The 20,016-nt window shown below is 41.3% G+C and overlaps 1 protein-coding gene across 5 annotated transcripts in view; it reads left to right on the top strand.

Moving 5' to 3' along the window:
- Positions 1-8,159, top strand: part of LOC124256854 — a 94,822-nt gene extending 86,663 nt beyond the window's left edge. For all 5 annotated transcript variants that reach the window (XM_046690819.1, XM_046690822.1, XM_046690823.1 and 2 more), the window contains one exon: positions 1,044-8,159. In XM_046690819.1, the coding sequence (XP_046546775.1) occupies positions 2,929-4,122 (1,194 nt within the window). In that variant the 5' untranslated portion in view covers positions 1,044-2,928 and the 3' untranslated portion in view covers positions 4,123-8,159. The remainder of the gene's footprint in view (positions 1-1,043) is intronic.
- Positions 8,160-20,016: the final 11,857 nt, after the last annotated feature.

Below are 20,016 nucleotides of genomic sequence, written 5' to 3'. Positions count from 1 at the left end.
CAATTTCATGAATCTCCTTCCACCTGTAATTTGACCATATTCGTCATAAAACAATCAGCCATTCGTCATGATTTCGCCGTTGTCCGAATATAAGATATTATTAGAGCGGGATAGAAATCTTTTTTGTTCAAGGTAAAATCTACGTTCTCAATGTGCTGGATAGATAGAACAGTATTGTCAAGTGTTAAGGGAACACATTGCGTTATGTGTGCATGATGTGTAAGATAGGCAAATATTTGATAGGTCTAAACACATTGTGTTAGGCATCAACACATTGTGTTTTATGTATACATGGTGTAGTTATATGTATTGAATTTCTGGGTGGAAACCTGTCAACGGTAAAGCAAAAGTACGACGTTTCATGTTAGGTGGTTGGAATTAGAATATCTTCGTCAGTGGCATCATACAACGCTCACACTGGTTATGATGCTATACACTATTAAATAAATTATTTTTCTCACAATAATAAAATTCTTATGATTTTTTATACGAATAACCATCATATTGTAAAGAAAATTATTAATATGATATTAATTATTATTATTGCGCAACTGTTGTTATAAATATTGTGAAGCCTGTGTATATTGTTAATATGGGTGATTGTATTCAACGCTTACATCAAGATCTTCAGTAACTATGATAAACTGGCAAACACTTGCACGTGCACTTGCCATGTTTTTCGCTGAATAGTAAACAAACAACAATAAACATAACTGTCAAAATATAATCAGCTAGTTTTGTATAACTAAAATATCTTCGGGGAATATGCCTTCCGGGGCATTACTAAGGCCATAGAATAAATATGATGTTATTTATGTAGCTGTGGAATTCGTGTTGGTATTCCTCTGGGCACGCAAATGTTGAACACGTGTGTTCTATTTATAGTATTACTACTAAGAGTCCTATTACTGGTAAGATTGCATCATTTATTACAAGTTTATTAACGTGCCTTTCCCAATTCATACCACTAATGATGTCTTATTCAGTGTTACATTGCTTGTCAATTTCACAGATGACTAATTATAGCCTTTATTCCTTTGCAGGTGGTCTGGTGATCACCCAATCAAATCGCTGGACGACCTGTCAGTCAACCCTGATTGACGAGGGACTATTTGAATTGTCATTAATGACAGAAGTGACAAATTACTTCAAGTGAGAGAACAAATGAAACTTTGGGGTTGAATAATTCGCCATCCTTCCCAGGAGTTGATGTTCATTTCAAGTGTAGAGTAAACTGCGATTTGAAACCTGAAGGACTCTTTCAAACACAGTGACACATTTTTGTGCTGGAACAATTTGAGACTTTTCAAAGTTTTTATGTTGTTCAGTTTTGATAACTGGAATCTCCGAATGCGACGTCTGTCATCGAGTGCATTGTTCGAAGCTCGCCATCATTAGAGAGATATTTATGCCAGTAATTCCACGAGCAGAGAGAAAAGTTTCAAGGAATGCTCTTTAAACATTGTTGATCCCCCCAAAACTCTCGATCTGCAATCCCCGCGTTCCTTCGTGTCTTTGTGAGCCAGGATCGTCTGCTGACACGGGATTACTTGGAGCAGACGACAGTTCCCACAGCAGACGACATACTGTATGTGTCATTTGAAGACGGGGTGAGGACGTGAAACAAACCCGAAACTCATTGTGCATCCTCGGAATTTTCCTGTTTGAGTTAGTGATAACAAACGCCGGTTGCTGATAACATCAACGGAATCGTCTGGTTGCGAATGTAAGCAGACGACAGTTTGTGTGCCACATTTTTCCCGACTGGATGTAACACCTAAAACAGAGGTCATCTCACTAGGTGCGTGCATCCACAACAAACGACGTGGAATTAAATTTCTTCCAAATTTCAGGACAGTCATAATCGCCAAACAGACGACATCTCTTGAGGCGGTTTTCAAAGAACGATAGTGAAACAGAATCCGCACAGACCGTGATAAAGAAAGGGATCGTATTACAATCCCCACTTCACTGTGCCCGACCCAAACCCACGGCCACACATCACTGACAACCGACCCCTCCCGTCTCACCAACTGTTGCCAATACTGCTGCCCTTCCAGCTGTTGCTGAACGACCTGCCTGGTACATGAAGCGGTGCTCCACAGCGCTGCAGCCCTGCCCGTAGTGTCTTAGTGGTAGTCTCTCCTCGGAGCTGATAGAGCCACACAGTCGAGCAAGGGAAACGAACGGGATCAGAGGCAAAGCAGAGATTCCCTCTCAGAACAAAGCGGAGGGCTAGCGGTGTGGTACTCGACTGCCGAGTCGCGTGAGTGTTCAGCTGTTGTGAGGACCAGCGGGCCTTAGTATTCTCGGATCGTACACGGACAGGGGATTGTTGTGGATTGAAAGTGTTGTGATCGGAGGAGAGTTCAGGATTTTGCTGTTTACCGATTTACCCTACACGTTTCATATTGTCTTGTGATATCGAGGAATTTCATATTGAGGGAATTAAGGAATTAATCTCGAGTGAATTCTGAATTTGAATATACCAAGGGACTATATTCAAGGAACAACTTAAACCACACCGACCTTTAATGCTAGAACTAACCAAATCTATATTCGTTTCCGAAGACAGCGGAGTTTTGTGAGATATCTGTGCTGTTGTGAAAACCAATACTGAGAGAATCATCAAGACGTTTGACGGACGGTCGCTATCAAACATACAACCCGTCATCTTAACTCAAACGTGAACAACAACCTCAGACAGGATTTCAGTGATAAAATTTCACTGAAAATCGAAGACGACGGAATTCCGGACATATTTCAACGAAAAGTAAACAAGCCCTCCACTCAGATCGCGAGCTTTCCTCGGAGGCTGCAGGTAACCGCACCGTGTCGTCTGCTTCTCCCGCCATGTTGATTTTCCAGGTTGAAGGGTATTGATCGTCTGCTGTAGTCAGTGTAAGCTAGATTACCGAGCTATCCAACATGGCGTTTGTTTCTCTCACTGCAAGGATGTTTGTGCGGGGTTTTACCCCTGGATTTATTCTTCTAGTTCTCCTCTGTGAGCTCCCCGTGAGGGGCGAGGACCCTCCCGTGTGTACAGTGAAAGGACGTGTATATACAGAACTGAAATGGTACGGTTATCTCGTTCAGAAACCTTTCCACCAAGACTGGGCCAAGATTCAGTACCAGATCTCATACCCCGTGTCGGAATGCTGCACCAACCTGCTTATATACTACGATGATCAGATTCGGGAACTAAAAGAGGGGATGACTTGTAAGGAACGGGAGAACATTCTCCCTGCCAACAACAATCAAGTGATCCCGTTGTACAAGAACAACAAAACAGTAGGATGCAATGTCTGGAACAAAACCGGAGAGTCTTACTATGTGTGTCTCGGGGAGCGAATATTCCGATCAAGCGGGCCCAGAACTTGGTATTTCGCTCTCAGTCGCTGTGGGTCAAAGACTCCGTTGAATTTGAACTATGTATTTAATATTTCTGGATTTTATGGCGAGTGTGAGGACGACCCTCTTGCTAAGACCTACATTCCTCCTGTGAACGCTCCCACGGATAGGTACATGTTTGTAGCTATCGGTCTAGGGGTGGTGGCAGGCGTTGCCCTCATTCTGGCTGCCATATTCTTCGCGTTGTGGCTCCTGGGAACTCGGAACCGGACTGCGAATAAGGGCAGCTCCGTGACGTCGAGCCAAGCAACCATGACACAGGACGACGTCTTCTACGTGAACCCGTCCCTGTCCGATCAGGGACAAACGGACTACAGCCAGTCGAGCTCAGAGAACTATTATGAGGTTATCCCGGAGAGACGGAGTTATGAGAGCATCAACACTCACCTTGCCGTACCCCATGGTCACGGTCACGCTCACGGCCACCCCCACCCCCACGCCCACGGGGCAAGGCATGCAACATATGTCAAGGACATGCGTCACCCGGCATTCCCAGCGCAGCTTTTGTTTGAGGACTACCCACCCCCGCCCTACCAGCCACCCCGGGGCCTACCCAAACACCACACCCTTCATCACCCACCCCACCACCACCACCCCCTCATCGCTGCCCACTCCCTTCACCACACAGCTCAAATCAGAGAGAGACCCGGTGGGGCCGGGCCCGGACCAGAGAGAGTCCCTCTTCAGACCCACACGGAAACAAGTGCATAAACTGATATATGATAGTGATGTGGGTAAGGTATTGATGGCCACCTGCGTGGGTTCTGGTTCGGACCTGACTTAAATAGGATCCCGTGGACTCTTGGACCAAAGTGTACAACTATCGTGATTCATGTTGATATTACAATATCAAAGACTCGGCACATCTGTGTAGTGGATTCATCCTCGTGTGTCAGGGGTGTTGGTGAACAATCTCAAGATGGAGGAAGTCTTCTTCTTGTATGTACCCAAAACATTTTTGAATCCATTGTATTCACCCAGTCTGTGTTTCCACCAACACAAGTGTGCCAATCACACTCAACATTGTGCAAACTGGAATATTTATTTGTCTCATTTCTCAACATAGAAACACACTTAGCACTTATCCCTCGTGTGTACAAAGTTCACGACCTTGGATAATGTAGAGGCACCAACAGACATGCTTCACATGACCTATGACTCTTGATCTGACCTCTCACCTTGCCTTCAAGGCCGCGGTGACCTTGTTTTGCTCAGAAGGTTTTGAAAGTGCTATTCGCGATGGATGTTCAGAAGTATTGGAATCTTCTGTCAAATGATGGAGCGAGTAAGAATGTTTTGTTGGAGGTTTTGTGGAAGTGTATTTTTGGACAGAACACCGAAAAGCGAAGGCACCGGGAGTGATTTGTATACATTCCCACACACACCAAAAAATACCAGAAACGTAGAAAATGTATTACAAATAAATTTTGTATGTGACATTTTTTTTTACAAATCGTGACTTTTTACCTCAAGACTATGACACCACGGCGAGTACAAAGGAGTCTGTGCCTTACGGCGATAGTTAACTGTGTCAAGATGTCAATTTCAATTTCAAGATGAATGATATGACAAATAACCGATGACAATATGTCACGTGAGATGATTAATGGCAGACAGGGGAGACAACTTGTGCCGAGAGAAGAGAAATGGATGCTGTTGAAAGTGGCTTAAGCGAGACCCGTGTATGTGTTTAATCGTTAGCATCGTCTATCTTGGGAGAACCATGACTCATTACACGGGATGGTGTGTCGTATTGGAACGATCGACAATGTTGTGTTTGACCTGGGTAGTCGATTGTCGTGCACCTATAGACTCATCTTCCCGCGGCCTCCCAGTATTCAATCCCCCAGCACCGAGCAGCAAGACAGCAGGAAAAACACCACAGTGGAACTGTTGAATCTGTGGTCTGTGTTGCGATTTGTATGATTCCTTAATTAGAGAGGTTTCCTGTTGCCAGGCAACGGCGAAAAACGTGATACTCGTTGCTTCAGCGAGCGAGGCCTCTGTGCCGACAGTGTTGGGAATTCCTGATCAGCTTTGAAATTACACCAGCAACAGAGACGTGTGTTCTGAAATTGCTTTTAAAGAATTAAACCGATGTTGTGAATGTAATTATGTACAACACGGCTTGCTGCCAGATGCCGATATTCCTCCATCGCTGTGTCTCGACATCTAATGAAAGCAATAGAAACTTTCCACTGGACTACACATGGGACGGTTGTTGTTAGTGAGTTTCACCCGTGGTGTCTATATTTGAAATTGACACGGATTTGACTTTGACAATTCGCTACACAATCTTGAACTGTACAAATTGATATGTATTGTGTAACACGAACAGACATCACTGTTACTAAATCGGGTGTATTCGAGAATTTGTGCATTATGATTATTCATGCCTATTTGAAAAGATACCTGTATTGAAATCCGAGATGCATCTGTACCTTAATGGATACCTTGTACAGTCTGTTTGAAAGTGCAATTTATTACAAATATTCAAATTATTTAGAATATAACCACAAAGAGGAGGTTGTTTACATGTGTTCCATCACCCGTTGAAATATACAGTTTCAATTTCACAAATTAATTCGTCAACAAATTAATGCGAGTATCGGCTCTTATCTTGAAATGCCACATACAAAGAATGCATTTTGTGTTATTTCTGAAAATTTACCAAATTACCAAATTGTTCCATTTTCTATTTATATCATCTCGACTGTCGGGTAAAAGGACCATATCGTCAAATATGTATGACATACCATGTGAATATAGGAGGGAATATACGGTATGACATTTACATTCGTCATACCTCATTCAGCGTCGTAGTTGTGGCGAGAAAATACTTTTGGCTTGGGTTGTATATCGATTTATCATTAAAAGTATACGAGCCTTATTGCGTTGTTAAAATTACTTAACTGTTACGATATTTGCGCAATTTAGGGATAATTTAGAAAATATATATCTGAAATTGACATTTTTCTGTGAAGTAAAAGTTGAATATACTCTTTCTGTGAAAGGCTGAACATGCCTTGATTGTCTAACAAATAGTGCTCTCGAAACACATGGGTACAATGTGTGAAGAACATCTGTATAGTACCCCCGTCGTCGTATTGATGAAATATTGCATAAAGCGGCGTAAATCAATATTTAAAAGATCCAAATGTGATTGAACATGTTTCATGTTGTCAATTTCATGTAGATTTCACGACTGTGATGAACACGTGTAAACAAACAGTATGAAATTAACATCACCATTCCCCGGAACCCATTCCAGTGAAGGAATACCGCTAAAAAAGTTAAAGACCGCCGGTACTTTCATATCGCTATAGCTTATGGTGATGACAGGCGACGTCATCAGATGAATTGATGACAGAACTATACTGATATGAAAGACTGGTGGTCTTTCACTTCTTGTAAGTGGTGTCTGCGTAGGTTATAAACCGTTTTTAACGGCGGTTATTGTATATCATGTATATTGGTTGGGCACCAGTATTTAACTGCGGTATATTAACGACATTATTGACGATATATGATATTTATGTTGAGCAATGATGTGCTGTCGTTTGTGATTCATTTCAAACAGTGGCGTACTTTTCTGTAATTGATTTCTTTTGTAAGAAACCTGAAAATCATTTGCATGCTATGTTGTTTATGCTATTATCAGATTTGAAACTAGCGTTGATTTATCATGATTTCCTGGAAAAGATTCGATCTCTTCCGTGTTTCTAGCGATTGCCACGAAAGGTTTCGATCCACCTGTCAATCGCGTGTAATTGTTTTGATCGTCGTTTTCAACTGACCTATTTCACGCTGTGCCGACTGCTGTATATATCATATCTAGGTCATTAGGGCAACCAGTCTCTGTGAAATTTACATTTTGTGTGAAATTTGCATTTTGCAAATTTCACGGTAACACTTGATTACCTTGTTTGATTGGCTATTGCGATGGTCATATTTATACATCTCATACATAATTGTATATCATATATCATCTCTCTGATGGCCAGGACCTCAAGTGTATTGTGGTAATGATATATTCAATTTGATGCTCATGCTGTTGATCACTGGAGTGTCTGATCCCGATTATTTACAGACCGCCGCCGTATAGCTGGGATATTGCTGAGTGCAACAAAGACATAGTGTGCAGGTGTAAAGTGTGCGCTGGATGTATGTTAATGAGTGGAGGGCGTTGGGTTTTCTTTGACCTTTGTTAACGTTTTGCAGTATCATGTACCAGATATATACAGAAAGATACTGTGACATGTACTCGAACGTCATGAGACCAATCGTTGCAGAGTAGTCGCGGACACCCCCCCCCCCCCCAATACACACCCTATATCTACATCCACATCCTCACCTGCATGCCTACCTTCTACAACGGCAACAGTCCACATTCCCAACCTCAGCAGCGCTGCCCTACAGTGTAGAACAAACGCTGGCCTGTGTACCCCACAGCTACCCCGCCAGCAGCACCGTGTCCACACCAAACCCCACCCTTACACCCACCCGTTATACCGATCTACCCTCGTACCGACCCACTTCCGCCCATACTACACCACCATCCACATCCTTCACGTCCACATTCCAGGACAGTACGTTCCTTCATGTAGGATCTCACTAAACCCATGTCCACATTCGATCCTTCACTTCCAGACTAACGACTGCTAAACATGTCCCTCCGCTCATTGACATGTTGAATGTCTCACGAACCACTTTTAGATACGTTTTCATTCTACCTAATTTTGTGTGTTTAAAAAAACTGAAGGTCCGTTTGCAGAATTTACACGGACATAAAATTTGAGAGTTCGATATAGTCTGGTAAATCGTGATAAATCAACACAGTCGCTCTGCTCATTATCATATTTTCTCTCGATATTCTCGCCATTGTGACGTCATCACCCAGCATTTGTTTTTGCCAATGTTGCATTGAATATTTTGATATAAATCATTCTAAAAAATCCGTATTTTATGTTGTTTGTATCAAGTTGGACAAGATCCTGTGTTGATAAAGCCTTCGGTTCTGATCTGGTTCTGCCTGAGATCCGCTCAGATGGGCCCGAGACGCGCCTGTGGTGACAGTTGCTTCTGCTCATGTCTGACTGAGTATGGTTTTACGCCGTAACTATGTTCCAGTAATATTACGGCGGGGGCACACTGTACCAATGTGAGGAATTACAACCAGGTCTTCGGCGTGACGAGCGAGACTTGAACCATAAGGCTACGACACCGCCCTTCTACACATGATGTTTTTAGGCACTCGTATATACTCATGGAAAGTAATAAGGGAACGGATGTAATGGTGTAAATTGTCCCAAGGAGACACAGTTATTTGATCATGAAGTTATCATTTCTCCCCGTGGCTCCCACGCCTTGACAACAGTTAGGCACACCGTATATAATTCAGTTACAACAAATACAGGATTACCGTCCTGACAAAAAACAAACTGTTTTACAAAGTGACATACTCGAATTGTAAATTTCAGAAAGCGAAATCGATTTTCAAATGACTAATCTCATGTCTTGTAATTAAAGTATAATTATGTAAAGTTTCATTGTAATAATTGATTTGAATATACAAATACAGCATAATGTTACCAATAATTAGTTTGATTTACTTTCATTATTTCCTCTGCTACTTTGCTCTATGTATGACCTTGACCTTGTAACTTGACCTTCCATGGAAAATACACCTTCCTTGACCAGTGTTCCTATAATTTTCTAAATATGAGATCAAAGTCATCGGCATATTTTTCTGAAATTAAATGCATTAAAGCTGGAGATATATAATGACCTATAGAGCGGTGCTCAATTTTCCCTAGGCAGATAATTTGATGACATCTGAAGAGAACAGTATTTTTACCCGTTCTCTTATTTCTTATTATGAGTATATATCTAGTTTCTGTGCCGATATATTGATGAGTCAGCGAACAAACATTCAGCTTTCTTCCATGCCCAAGACGAAAGGATTATTGGCGAAATATCATCTCTCTTTACGTCCATTAAGAATATCATAACCGTTTTATTTTTTGTGAAATATTTTACAATGTAAATTAGAGATGAGAGGAAGAAACCATTTTTTGAGTATATAATACTTTGGCTGAGGCTACTTATGTCCGGATTATATATTTTACAAGGATCACTGATTATCACAAAGTGTATAGTATACCACTAAGACGTTAAGGACATGCGATGTCTCATGACATGACATTAAATATAGTCAGTGAGTATGGTTTTACGCCGCTTTTAGCAATATTCCAGCAACATCACTGCGGGGGACACCAGAGATGGGCTTCACTCATTGTACCCATGTGGGGAATCACCCTGGCCTTCGGCGTGACGAGAGAACGCTTTTACTCGATTGACATGGTTAAGTGCGTGTCTTTGTACTCAGACCGCGTGGTTCGTTGCTCATTATATATTAAATGTACTCGTTACAATGTACTCATGCCGACTGTGACGCTACGTAACAAACAAATTAACACCCACGTGACATCAGCGCTAGAATAGAACCCTTGTAATCCGGACTGGTAGAGTCATGACTGTTGTGGACGATGTATTCCTTGTAGTATATGGAAGAAATCAATAATTATTCCAAATATACCAATTTAGCATTAAGTAGGTGTCTTTGCCGGAAAGATATGCTAGCACTATCAACAGCTCGTGCACTTATCCTTTCGTCCTTGCCGTGATATTGCTGGAATATTGCTAAAAGCGGCGTAAAACTAAACTCACTCACTCACTTATCCTTACATCACACATTTAGCCACTCAGATGAAGCGTTAAACGTATAGATACAGCACCATGAGCTATCACGTGGCGAACGAAATTTAGCGCGTAATAAATGCAGGTCCATGTCTCATTATACTGGCCTGTAAACAGGGGCTTACTGTTAGAAGATTTATCAGCTTCACTTACTTACATACTTAACATGTCAAATATAATGCTTATCTAATTTTTATGTGAAGAACATTTATAAATATGTGATAAGATAGTACAAGATAAAGATGGGGTCGTGTATCATAAACCATGATAAGATAATAGATTTATATGATGAAAATAAAATAAGAGGTAATTTATATGATTATCAGGAAATGGGCTTTCTTGGCTGTCAACCTCTGTACAGCTAAGCTCAGATCCAAAACAGTATTAAATTCGAATCACTTATCCTTGATAAGATTAATCACATAAATTTATATAAAGATTAAAAGGACACATTCAAATAAACAGACTGAAAGATAGACGAGACTACTTCATCATGCTGGTCGAAGTATGTGCTTGTAAGTAAGTAAATATGTGCCTGAGAACTGAAGATCGGTGCCAATGATATGTATGTGCTCGAGAACTGAAAGTGCCTATATGATGGGTATGTGCTTGAGAACTGAAGACGTGTGCCCACAATAAGTATGTGCTTGAGGTCTGTGGACTGGTATCCACAATAAGTATGTGCTTGAGATTTGTAGACTGGTACCTGCAATAAGTATGTGCTTGATGACTGTAGACCAGCACCTACAATGAGTATGTGCTTGAAGTCTGTATACCAGTACCTACAATGAGTATATGACAGAATGGGAGGGAGTTATGTTATAAGTGGCTGAGTTTATGTCAGTCTGTCACTCTAAAATATCTGCACAATTAACTGTTTACTGATTCATTGTATATTCAACTTGACACTTTGTTGTAACATGTAACAATCTTCATATTTTTGGAGGAAATAAAGATAATCAATCATACATACATACATACATACATACATACATACATACATACATACATACATACATACATACATACATACATACATACATACATACATACATACATACATACATACATACATACATACATACATACATACATACATACATACATACATACATACATACATACATGACATTTCACTATCGTTTCATGCTCATCAGCATCGTAATCACCATCTTGTTTATGACGATTTCCATCAGTAGCAAAAACGTCTTCACAATCACAATAATCTTCATTTTCATCATCACTTTCATCTGTGTCATCACTACATATTGTGTTGACCGGGAAGCATTACAGAAACACAACAAAGGAAGCTCTAGGACATCAAACGTTTCCTGCATCCGTTTTTCCTCGTTCAAATACCAGATACGTGCGTGTTGGAACCTAAGGAGAATGCATTTCTCACAACCCATTACACCCGCTCATTTTACATTTGATATTCACAGACACAGCAATTAATTCCATTCGTACAATATAATCATAAACTAATAAAAACGCCAGCTGTAATTTTCCCGCAGCAACGGCGGCGTGATCACGACGACGTCGACAATTATGCAACAACCCTCACGCACAGCTGCCATTAGTGATGCTACATCGGCGTCAACACAACCACCGTGTTCTCGTGGATGTAGTTGTTGTACATAACGCTTCACATTACACAATATTCCAGCTGACATGGCTGACGCATGGACGGAAACATGCCCTAAATCATCTCCAGCGGTTAACTGGTGGAAGATATGTAATTACTGTACTGAATAATATCAGTAATCGACTCGAGGTTGTTCAAGCATTTCATCAAGCATGACGACGTCTTAAAGAGATTTTTCTTAGCGTGCCAAGATCCTTACGCCATGTTTGTTTTATGGGCCCGCTGGTTTAAATGGCATCCCCTCACGATAATCTGTCAGGTCGTTATCAGACAAATATATACTCAGCGGAAACGGTTTAACATAAACACTCTTCCCCGGGTTTTATTTGGTTTTAATTGATGAAGTATTTACATTTAAATTGTTTGGATATCTGCATCTGTCCTGTCAACATCGATGCTACAACTACGACAGCGGTCGCTGTAATGAGTTAATGAATGTTGCTTTACGGCGCGGGCAGCCATATTGTCACGTGACTGAGTATGGTTTTACGCCGCTTTTGGCACCATTCCAGCAATATTACGGCGGACACCAGAAAACAGCTTCACACGTTTTACCGTTGTTGGGAATCGAACAAGGTGTGATGAGCTGACGCTTTAACCACGAGGCCACCCAACCACATTATGGTGATGATTACGCTTGTAGCCGAAATACTGGAAACCAGCAAATTCCACACATTCATGAAGTCGGATTGTTGAAAGAATCCCTTTCATCTTAAGGCCAAATATCATCACAAACATTAAAATGTATCCTTGCTCTGCCCCTGTCACCATGGAGAGGCACCTTTGTTACAATTCCATATTGATTCGTAGCTTTAACATAATATTTCTAGCCATCTGAGTGAATGTGGTTTGACGCCGCTTTTAGCAACATTCCGGCAAGGGCTTAAACCATTGGGCTACACCGCCGCACCCACCAACACCCCCACACCCACCAACACCCCCACACCCACCTATCCCACACCCACCAACACCCCCACACCCACCTACCCCACAAACCCAATCCATTATTTCACAAACATCACAAAACCAACTCGAGCTAAACGGGTCATTGTCGACACAATCATGTGAGGTGTGACCTCATCACAATGTTGTACTCAGAGAAACAACACTTCGCATTTGAAATACACCTTTTATGAGTCATTGAAGTGCTTCGTTGGTTTGCATCGAAAAACTATCAAAGAGCATGTTAGTTCTGAGGTTTGTGGAGCGGGTGTATCATTATCACTTTGAAAGTACGTCAGAATAACCTCCAAGGGAAGCCCTAAGTTATTGGTGTGTGCGTGTGCGTGTGTGTGCGTGTGCGTGTGCGTGGTGCGTGCGCGTGTGTGTGTGTGTGTGTGTGTGTGTGTGTGTGTGTGTGTGTGTGTGTACGTGTGTGTGTGTACGTGCATGCGTGCGTGATAGAGGGAGTGGGAAAAGGAGTGAGGTTGAAAGAGATTGAGTTCGAGAGGGATAGAGAGTGTGTGTGTGAGAGAGAGAGAGAGAGGGGGCGGAGAGTGTGTATGCGTTTGTGTGCGTCTGTATATCTGCGCGCGGGTGTTGTTTAACGCCATTCTCAGCAACGTGCCAGCTGTATGTCGTGGCCTGTACACAGTCAAGTCTGGACCAGACAATCAAGTGACGGATATTACGAACAAAGATCAACGAGGCCACGCCATCAACCAAATCTCCGAGCCTTAACGCCCGTTCCACATCGCCTCTTAGGACACGGAGCCCTTCGCACATTTGTTGATTGAGATAATAAGTGGCATCAGTATGTCTGAAATAAATTTTCACAATCATGCGAGATTGTTGACGTCCCAGCTCTTGGCATTTTGAAGTCTATAATTATCTTCAAATGCAGAACGGCATCGGGGCGCCCGGATCGATATACATGTGGCGGGAACATTTATAACATGGTCAAAATGATGCACAATGAATTTTATAACAAAGGTCTCACCCAAACATCAATCCACAAATAGGTATTATGGAATGCCAGGAGGGCCTTTTTCGTGTTGTCGCTCTTACAAAAATAAGAAAAGAGCGTCCATATTAACCAAAGCGCGCCAGTGCGCCATTTTGCCCTGGACACTGTGTTGTCACACTGCCTGCCACCCTTTAGTGAAGTTAAAAACATTATCAAAACGTGACAATGAACAGAGTCTTTTCTAGGATTCCAAAACCCTCAAATCAAACCTATTCTGGTGGTTATTTATCAACATTTGTCAAATTCAAATAAAAACTTATTAATGCCTCACACAAATCTAGTTCAGCCATATAACCTAGCCTTGTTTGTAATTTACAAGTAGAACATACACCTACCCAGTACTTCTACAGTTAATCCTGTGTCTATGACCCAGCAATAACCCATTGTCCAGGACGGAATGAACCCATTGTCCTATGTCTCGGGGAGGGTGTTCCGATTCTTGAAAGCACACCTGAGTTTATTGCCGCTAGTTTAGCGGCGACTGAAAGAGACAACCGCAGGGGGGCCATTAGACTGGTGTCGAATTCGGCCTAGCTTTTCCCCATAACTCTGCTGTCGACACAATGTTGATCCACTGTAGATCAATCTGTAGGAGATAGTTCACGAAAGAATAACACTGAGCCGTGGGATTTTGGAGTCCGAGGAGAAGGATTGAGCTGACATACAGTCTGAGCTGTGAGAAGGATTGAGCTGACATACAGTCTGAGCTGTGATAATCAACTATGGGGAGTGGGTTACGTTACTGGTCTGGAGACCATTACTCGAACCATATCAGACACGGGGATGCAGTGATGGAGCTAGACTAACCTGGCAACAAACAAGCCCATTTATATTGAAAAGGAGCCCTAGGGAGAAGTTCAGACTGAACCTGAGGAAATCCATTACTCGAACCATATCAGACACGGGGATGCAGGGATGGAGCTTACACTTGATCCCAGTGGTCGTTGTGATTTTGTAACATCCATCTGTCTATTTATCCATCCATCCCTCCATCAAACAACCTATCCATCCATTTGTCTATCTGTCCACCCATCAATCCATTAGTCCATTCATTCATCCATCCATCTTCCCTACCACCATTCCATCCGTCCGTCCATCCACCCCCTCTTCTATCCACCCCTCCACCAGGTCATCCATCCATCCATCCATCCATCCATCCACCAACCCATCCACCAACCCATCCATCAATTCATCCATCCATCCATTCATTCATTCATTCACTGACCCGTGAAGATCCGGGGTAGAATAGGTCTTCAGCAACCCATGCTTGCCACAAAAGGCGACTATGCTTGTCGTAAGAGGCGACTAACGGGATCGGGTGGTCAGGCTCGCTGACTAGGTTGACACATGTCATCGGTTCCCAATTGCGCAGATCGATGCTCATGCTGTTGATCATTGGCTTGTCTGGTCCAGACTCGCTTATTTACAGACCGCCGCCATAAAGCTGGAATATTGCTGAGTGCGGCGTAAAACTCAACTCACTCACTCACTCCCCATTCATTCACTCATCCATCCATCCTCCCACCCACCAGTCCATCCGTCCATGCATCCATCCCTCTATCCATCCGTCCATTCATGCATCCACCCACCCATCCATCCACCTACCCACCAATCCATACACACGTCCGTCCGCCCATCCACCCTCTCTATCCACCCCTCCGCCAGGCCATCCATCCATCCACCAACCCATCCATCCATCATCAGCCAAAAGTAATTTCTTGCCATGCATCAGCCATCCATAAGCCATCCATCCATAAGCCATCCATCCATCAGCCATTTATCCATCAGCCATGCATCAGCCAGCCATCAGCCAGCCATCCATCAGCCATCCTTCCATCTTCAGCCACGTAGTTCTTTCTGTCTCACTTCCCATTCCTAAGCCTGGGGATGACAATGTTTGACATGGCGGTACACATCTTGTGGTCATTAAACGTTCAGTTATATAGGAAACACACGTCAAGGCCAGGAGGTAACCAGTCTAGATTATCCACCGAAAATGTTGTTGCATGAAGCAAATTAGTGGATATCACTGAAATTAGTTATGACACCCGGTGTTCGGGAAAAGGGAATGCATGTCCTGTACAACTGGTAGCACTGTTTTCTTGCACCAGGAGCTGATATTTCGGGTAGTGAGTGCATGAGGTTTTGCGCCTCTTTTTGCAACATTCCAGCAATATCACGGCGGGGGACACCGGACATGGGTTTCACGTGCTCATATTTCATAATAGACTCAGGTTATCTAACTATCATAAATGACCTTGTTTCAGTCTCACGACTGTTTGGTGTTGTTTGGGATCTTAAATAATAGCAACAAAATCTTTTCCGCAATCACAGGAAACCTCTGCTTCAATGTTTAGTGTTCTGTTATGAGTATATCATAATCACGTGTTAATGAATCAGTGTACAAATAGTAAAAATATCAGACGTTTGCGAGTTGGTGATGAAGTCACAAATACGCTCAAAGGCAAGTCAATTATTCGTCTAAAAACGGAAGAACGCAAAATAGGGAATTGCTTTCTATAGTTTTTTTTGTTTTTTTTTATCACAGATGAGTCACGCGTGGTACTGGTTAGACAAAATGAACAGACTGGTTATTCAATTATATTGCGCTTCACACTTTTTATAACCGGCGAAACCCGGATACAAGTTTGTTTACCTTCATGTTCCAACGACGACATTACCACACGAAAACTGACGATGTTTGCCGAGTGAAAAAACATGGCTGAAATGAACATTGTGTTATATATTGACCAGCTTGACGCCTCGGCGAGACGTCGCCACGCTTCCCAGGGTGGTCTTAGAGACCGTAAGAGTTTGGTAAGATCTTTGAGAGGCTGCTATAAGCCAGCCAGACTAATTCCCCTCACGGTATGGGGGATGATACCCAGTCAAGTGGAATCTACGCGGGGCGGGCCACTAGAAACGCTTCAAGTAGGTTCAAGTACCGAGGTTATTTCGACTGGGCTTTCTTATTAAAGACGCTACTTAACTAAATGCGCATACGCAATATGCCTTGGTGATGATCTGTAGCAGCAGAATGAAAGCTGTTTGTGAATTTATATCTCCTGAATACATTATGTTCGTAATTATATATCGCAAGGATATATATTTTAGTGTATATATAACGAGAACATAAATATTATTATTGTTATAAATAACAAGATATCCATGTTGTTCATTGTTGCATATCTTACATGGATATATACTGCTATATCAAAGAATTTACTGACAGCGGTTAGTTCTCAACCAAATGATCCTGGCGAGCTCTGGCAATTAGACTTATCTCGGAGAATGAACGAAAGTGGAGAGGTAGACTAGCACAGAGAACAGATCTCTCACTATACAGTTCATACAGACTTACAAATACACGTTCTTCATAATATAATGCATCTCTGTGTACATGTACATCCCCTGCAACTTAAAATCGGATGACGACCTGGGGTGTGAAACGAATGTAGCCACTGCAATCGAAAGATCTATGGCTCTGATTGATATATCATTTTGCTCTTTGAATATTTATGGTTTAAACACATTTTATTCATATAAATAATGAACAGGACTGACAAACAAGCCAAATGCTTATCTTAATGTCGCTCCAGTACAACAACATTGGTTGACGTATCCACAGAAACACAAAGAATAATTAACTGACATTAAATTTGGTCAAATGAAATGAATTAATTTACAGTAGGTTTACAATTATTATTTTTGATTCAATGGTTGTGCCTATTCTTTGTTATGGCTCTGAAATCTGGGGAACATGTCACTCCAAAATAATAGAGGCTGTGCAAATTAAATTTTGTAAACAATACTTAAGGGTGAAACAAACTACCTTAAATGGTATGGTTCTTGGCGAGTGTGGCAAACTCCCATTACAGCATTTGTACATGTCAAGAGTGATCACATTCTGGTGTAGAAAATAGACTCCCACATCAATGTTATGTAATGTTAAGATCACTAGATAGCTTAGACTATAATACCCGGGTAAAACAGGTTAGGCACATCCTGTTTTAATATGGATTTGGTTATGCTTGGCTAAGCCAAGAAATTGGAACTGTGGAATAGTTTGTGTATCTATTCAAGCTAAGGCTAGGTGATAACTTAAAACAGTCTTGGTTCTCATCAACTAGTGAATCTCCTAAATGTAGATTTTACAAGGTGTTCAAAACTTTGTTAAATGTTGAAAGATATTTGTGTTGTGATATCCCTATGCATTTAAGAATTGCTATATCAATGTTTACATGCAGTAATTTTAATACGGCTGTTGAATGTGGCAGGTATAATGGAATTGAATATAACCAAAGGCTATGTCCTTATTGTAGAGCCAGTCACCAGCATTATATTGAAAATGAATATCATGTACTATACTCATGCCAATAACGGTTGTCACAGATTCTAGTACTTTTGTTGGGTTGAGTCCCATCCGGGATTTGAACCCACACCCTCAGAGTCAGGCACCTAATCGCCAGCACACAAAGTCAGCCGCCTAACCCGCTCAGTAACCGCGGCTTCCACAGAATTTCAAAATTTGTATCATATGAAACTTTAATACCTGGGGTGTGTGAGATGTTATCTGTGAAAGATTTAGAGTGAGTGAGTGAGTTTAGTTTTACGCCGCACTCAGCAATATTCCAGCTATTTGGCGGCGGTCTGTAAATAATCGAGTTTGGACTAGACAATCCAGTGATCAACAGCATGAGCATCGATCTGCGCAATTGGGAACCGATGACATGTGTCAACCAAACCAGTGAGCCTGACCACCCGATCCCGTTAGTCGCCTCTAACGACAAGCATGGGTTACTGAAGATTCATTCTAACCCGGATCTTCACGGGTCGTGAAAGATTTAGAAAATTGTATTTATTTAATGTCATCTGGAAAAAGGTTCCAAAGGTCTCGACTTCTTGGTAAGAATACTTATCCTACAGAAATCATGCCTTGTCTGTCTGACTGATAGAACTAATGGTGATGCATATGTAAATGGATATACTTGAAAACTATGATATACTGGTAGTGTTTCCCGGCGCCGATATTCATGACTTAATTAACGAAATTGATTAAAATACATGAGAATACATCGCTTCATAGGGAACCTGTAATGTATATCGGCCAGATACATACTCCCACCTCTCACAAATTGTACACTGTAAAGTGCTCCTGTGTTAAAGAGCTGTATACCACATGTACAGACCCTGGAACAAATATACCCAACACAACCCATGAAAATCTGGAATATGTGACAAGTCTAGATTTCCACAGTTCTGAAAATGAAGATAGTCTTTGGGCCCCTTTTGTTATATTTTGAGGATATAATTTGGAAACTATTTTTTCTGAAAAAATATGTTCAGTTTAGAGAATCAAGGGCAGTCTAATCTCTTCCCTTTATTATTTATAGTAGAGTAATGTAAAATAATGTATTGTAAACAATGTACTTGCCTCTGTATGATCTTCGGATTAATTCATTCATTAATTCATTAATTTCATGCATTCATTCAGCCAGCCAGTCAGAGAGACAGTCTATCATTCATTCATTCATTCATTCAATCAATCAGTCTATCAGTCTATCAGTCAGTCTATCAGTCAGTTCATCGTTGATTCATTCATTCATTCATGTGTTGTTTATTGTGTGTCCCAAGGGCACGAGATTTGTTTCTGATCAAAGTAAGTTCGGTGTTGTTTTGTTTTAAACATATTTTATTCATTCAAGAAAAGGATTGGGCACAAGTTATCCAACTTAGAAAAGCCCTCTCCAGATAATTACACAATTCATCTTACAACAAAGTACACAAGTGACAGACATAGGCTAGGATATGTACAACAGATGTTAACTGAGAAAGCGTTTTGTTTGAGAGATATAGATATGTACACATTTGAAAACATTCTGGTTGTCAATGATTTAGAGACCTGCATTGCTTTGTAAGATAAGAATAATATCAACCAGTGTTCTATTTTTGACAATATGTTCTAAAGATTTTAACAGTTTATGTCTTTGAATAGTAAACAAAGGACATTCAAGGAAGTAATGAAAAACATTCTCACATCTATGGCCACATTGACATGATGCGTCATTTTTGGACATTTATTCTATATAAATCATAATTAAGTGTACTCGTCATATATCTTAATCTAGTGTGCATAACATTGAACTTCCTTATTCCATATGAATAATATATAGGTGCACATTTTTCCTTCACGTGGATATAAGATTTAAACGTGGCAACAGAGTTGCAATTTCTA

This window comes from Haliotis rubra, unplaced genomic scaffold (genome assembly GCF_003918875.1).
Source record: "Haliotis rubra isolate DU_JTF1 unplaced genomic scaffold, ASM391887v1 Scf640, whole genome shotgun sequence".
Lineage (NCBI taxonomy): Eukaryota > Metazoa > Mollusca > Gastropoda > Lepetellida > Haliotidae > Haliotis > Haliotis rubra.
Note: the sequence above shows the minus strand (reverse complement) of the source record. Positions and strands in the feature narration are given on the sequence as shown.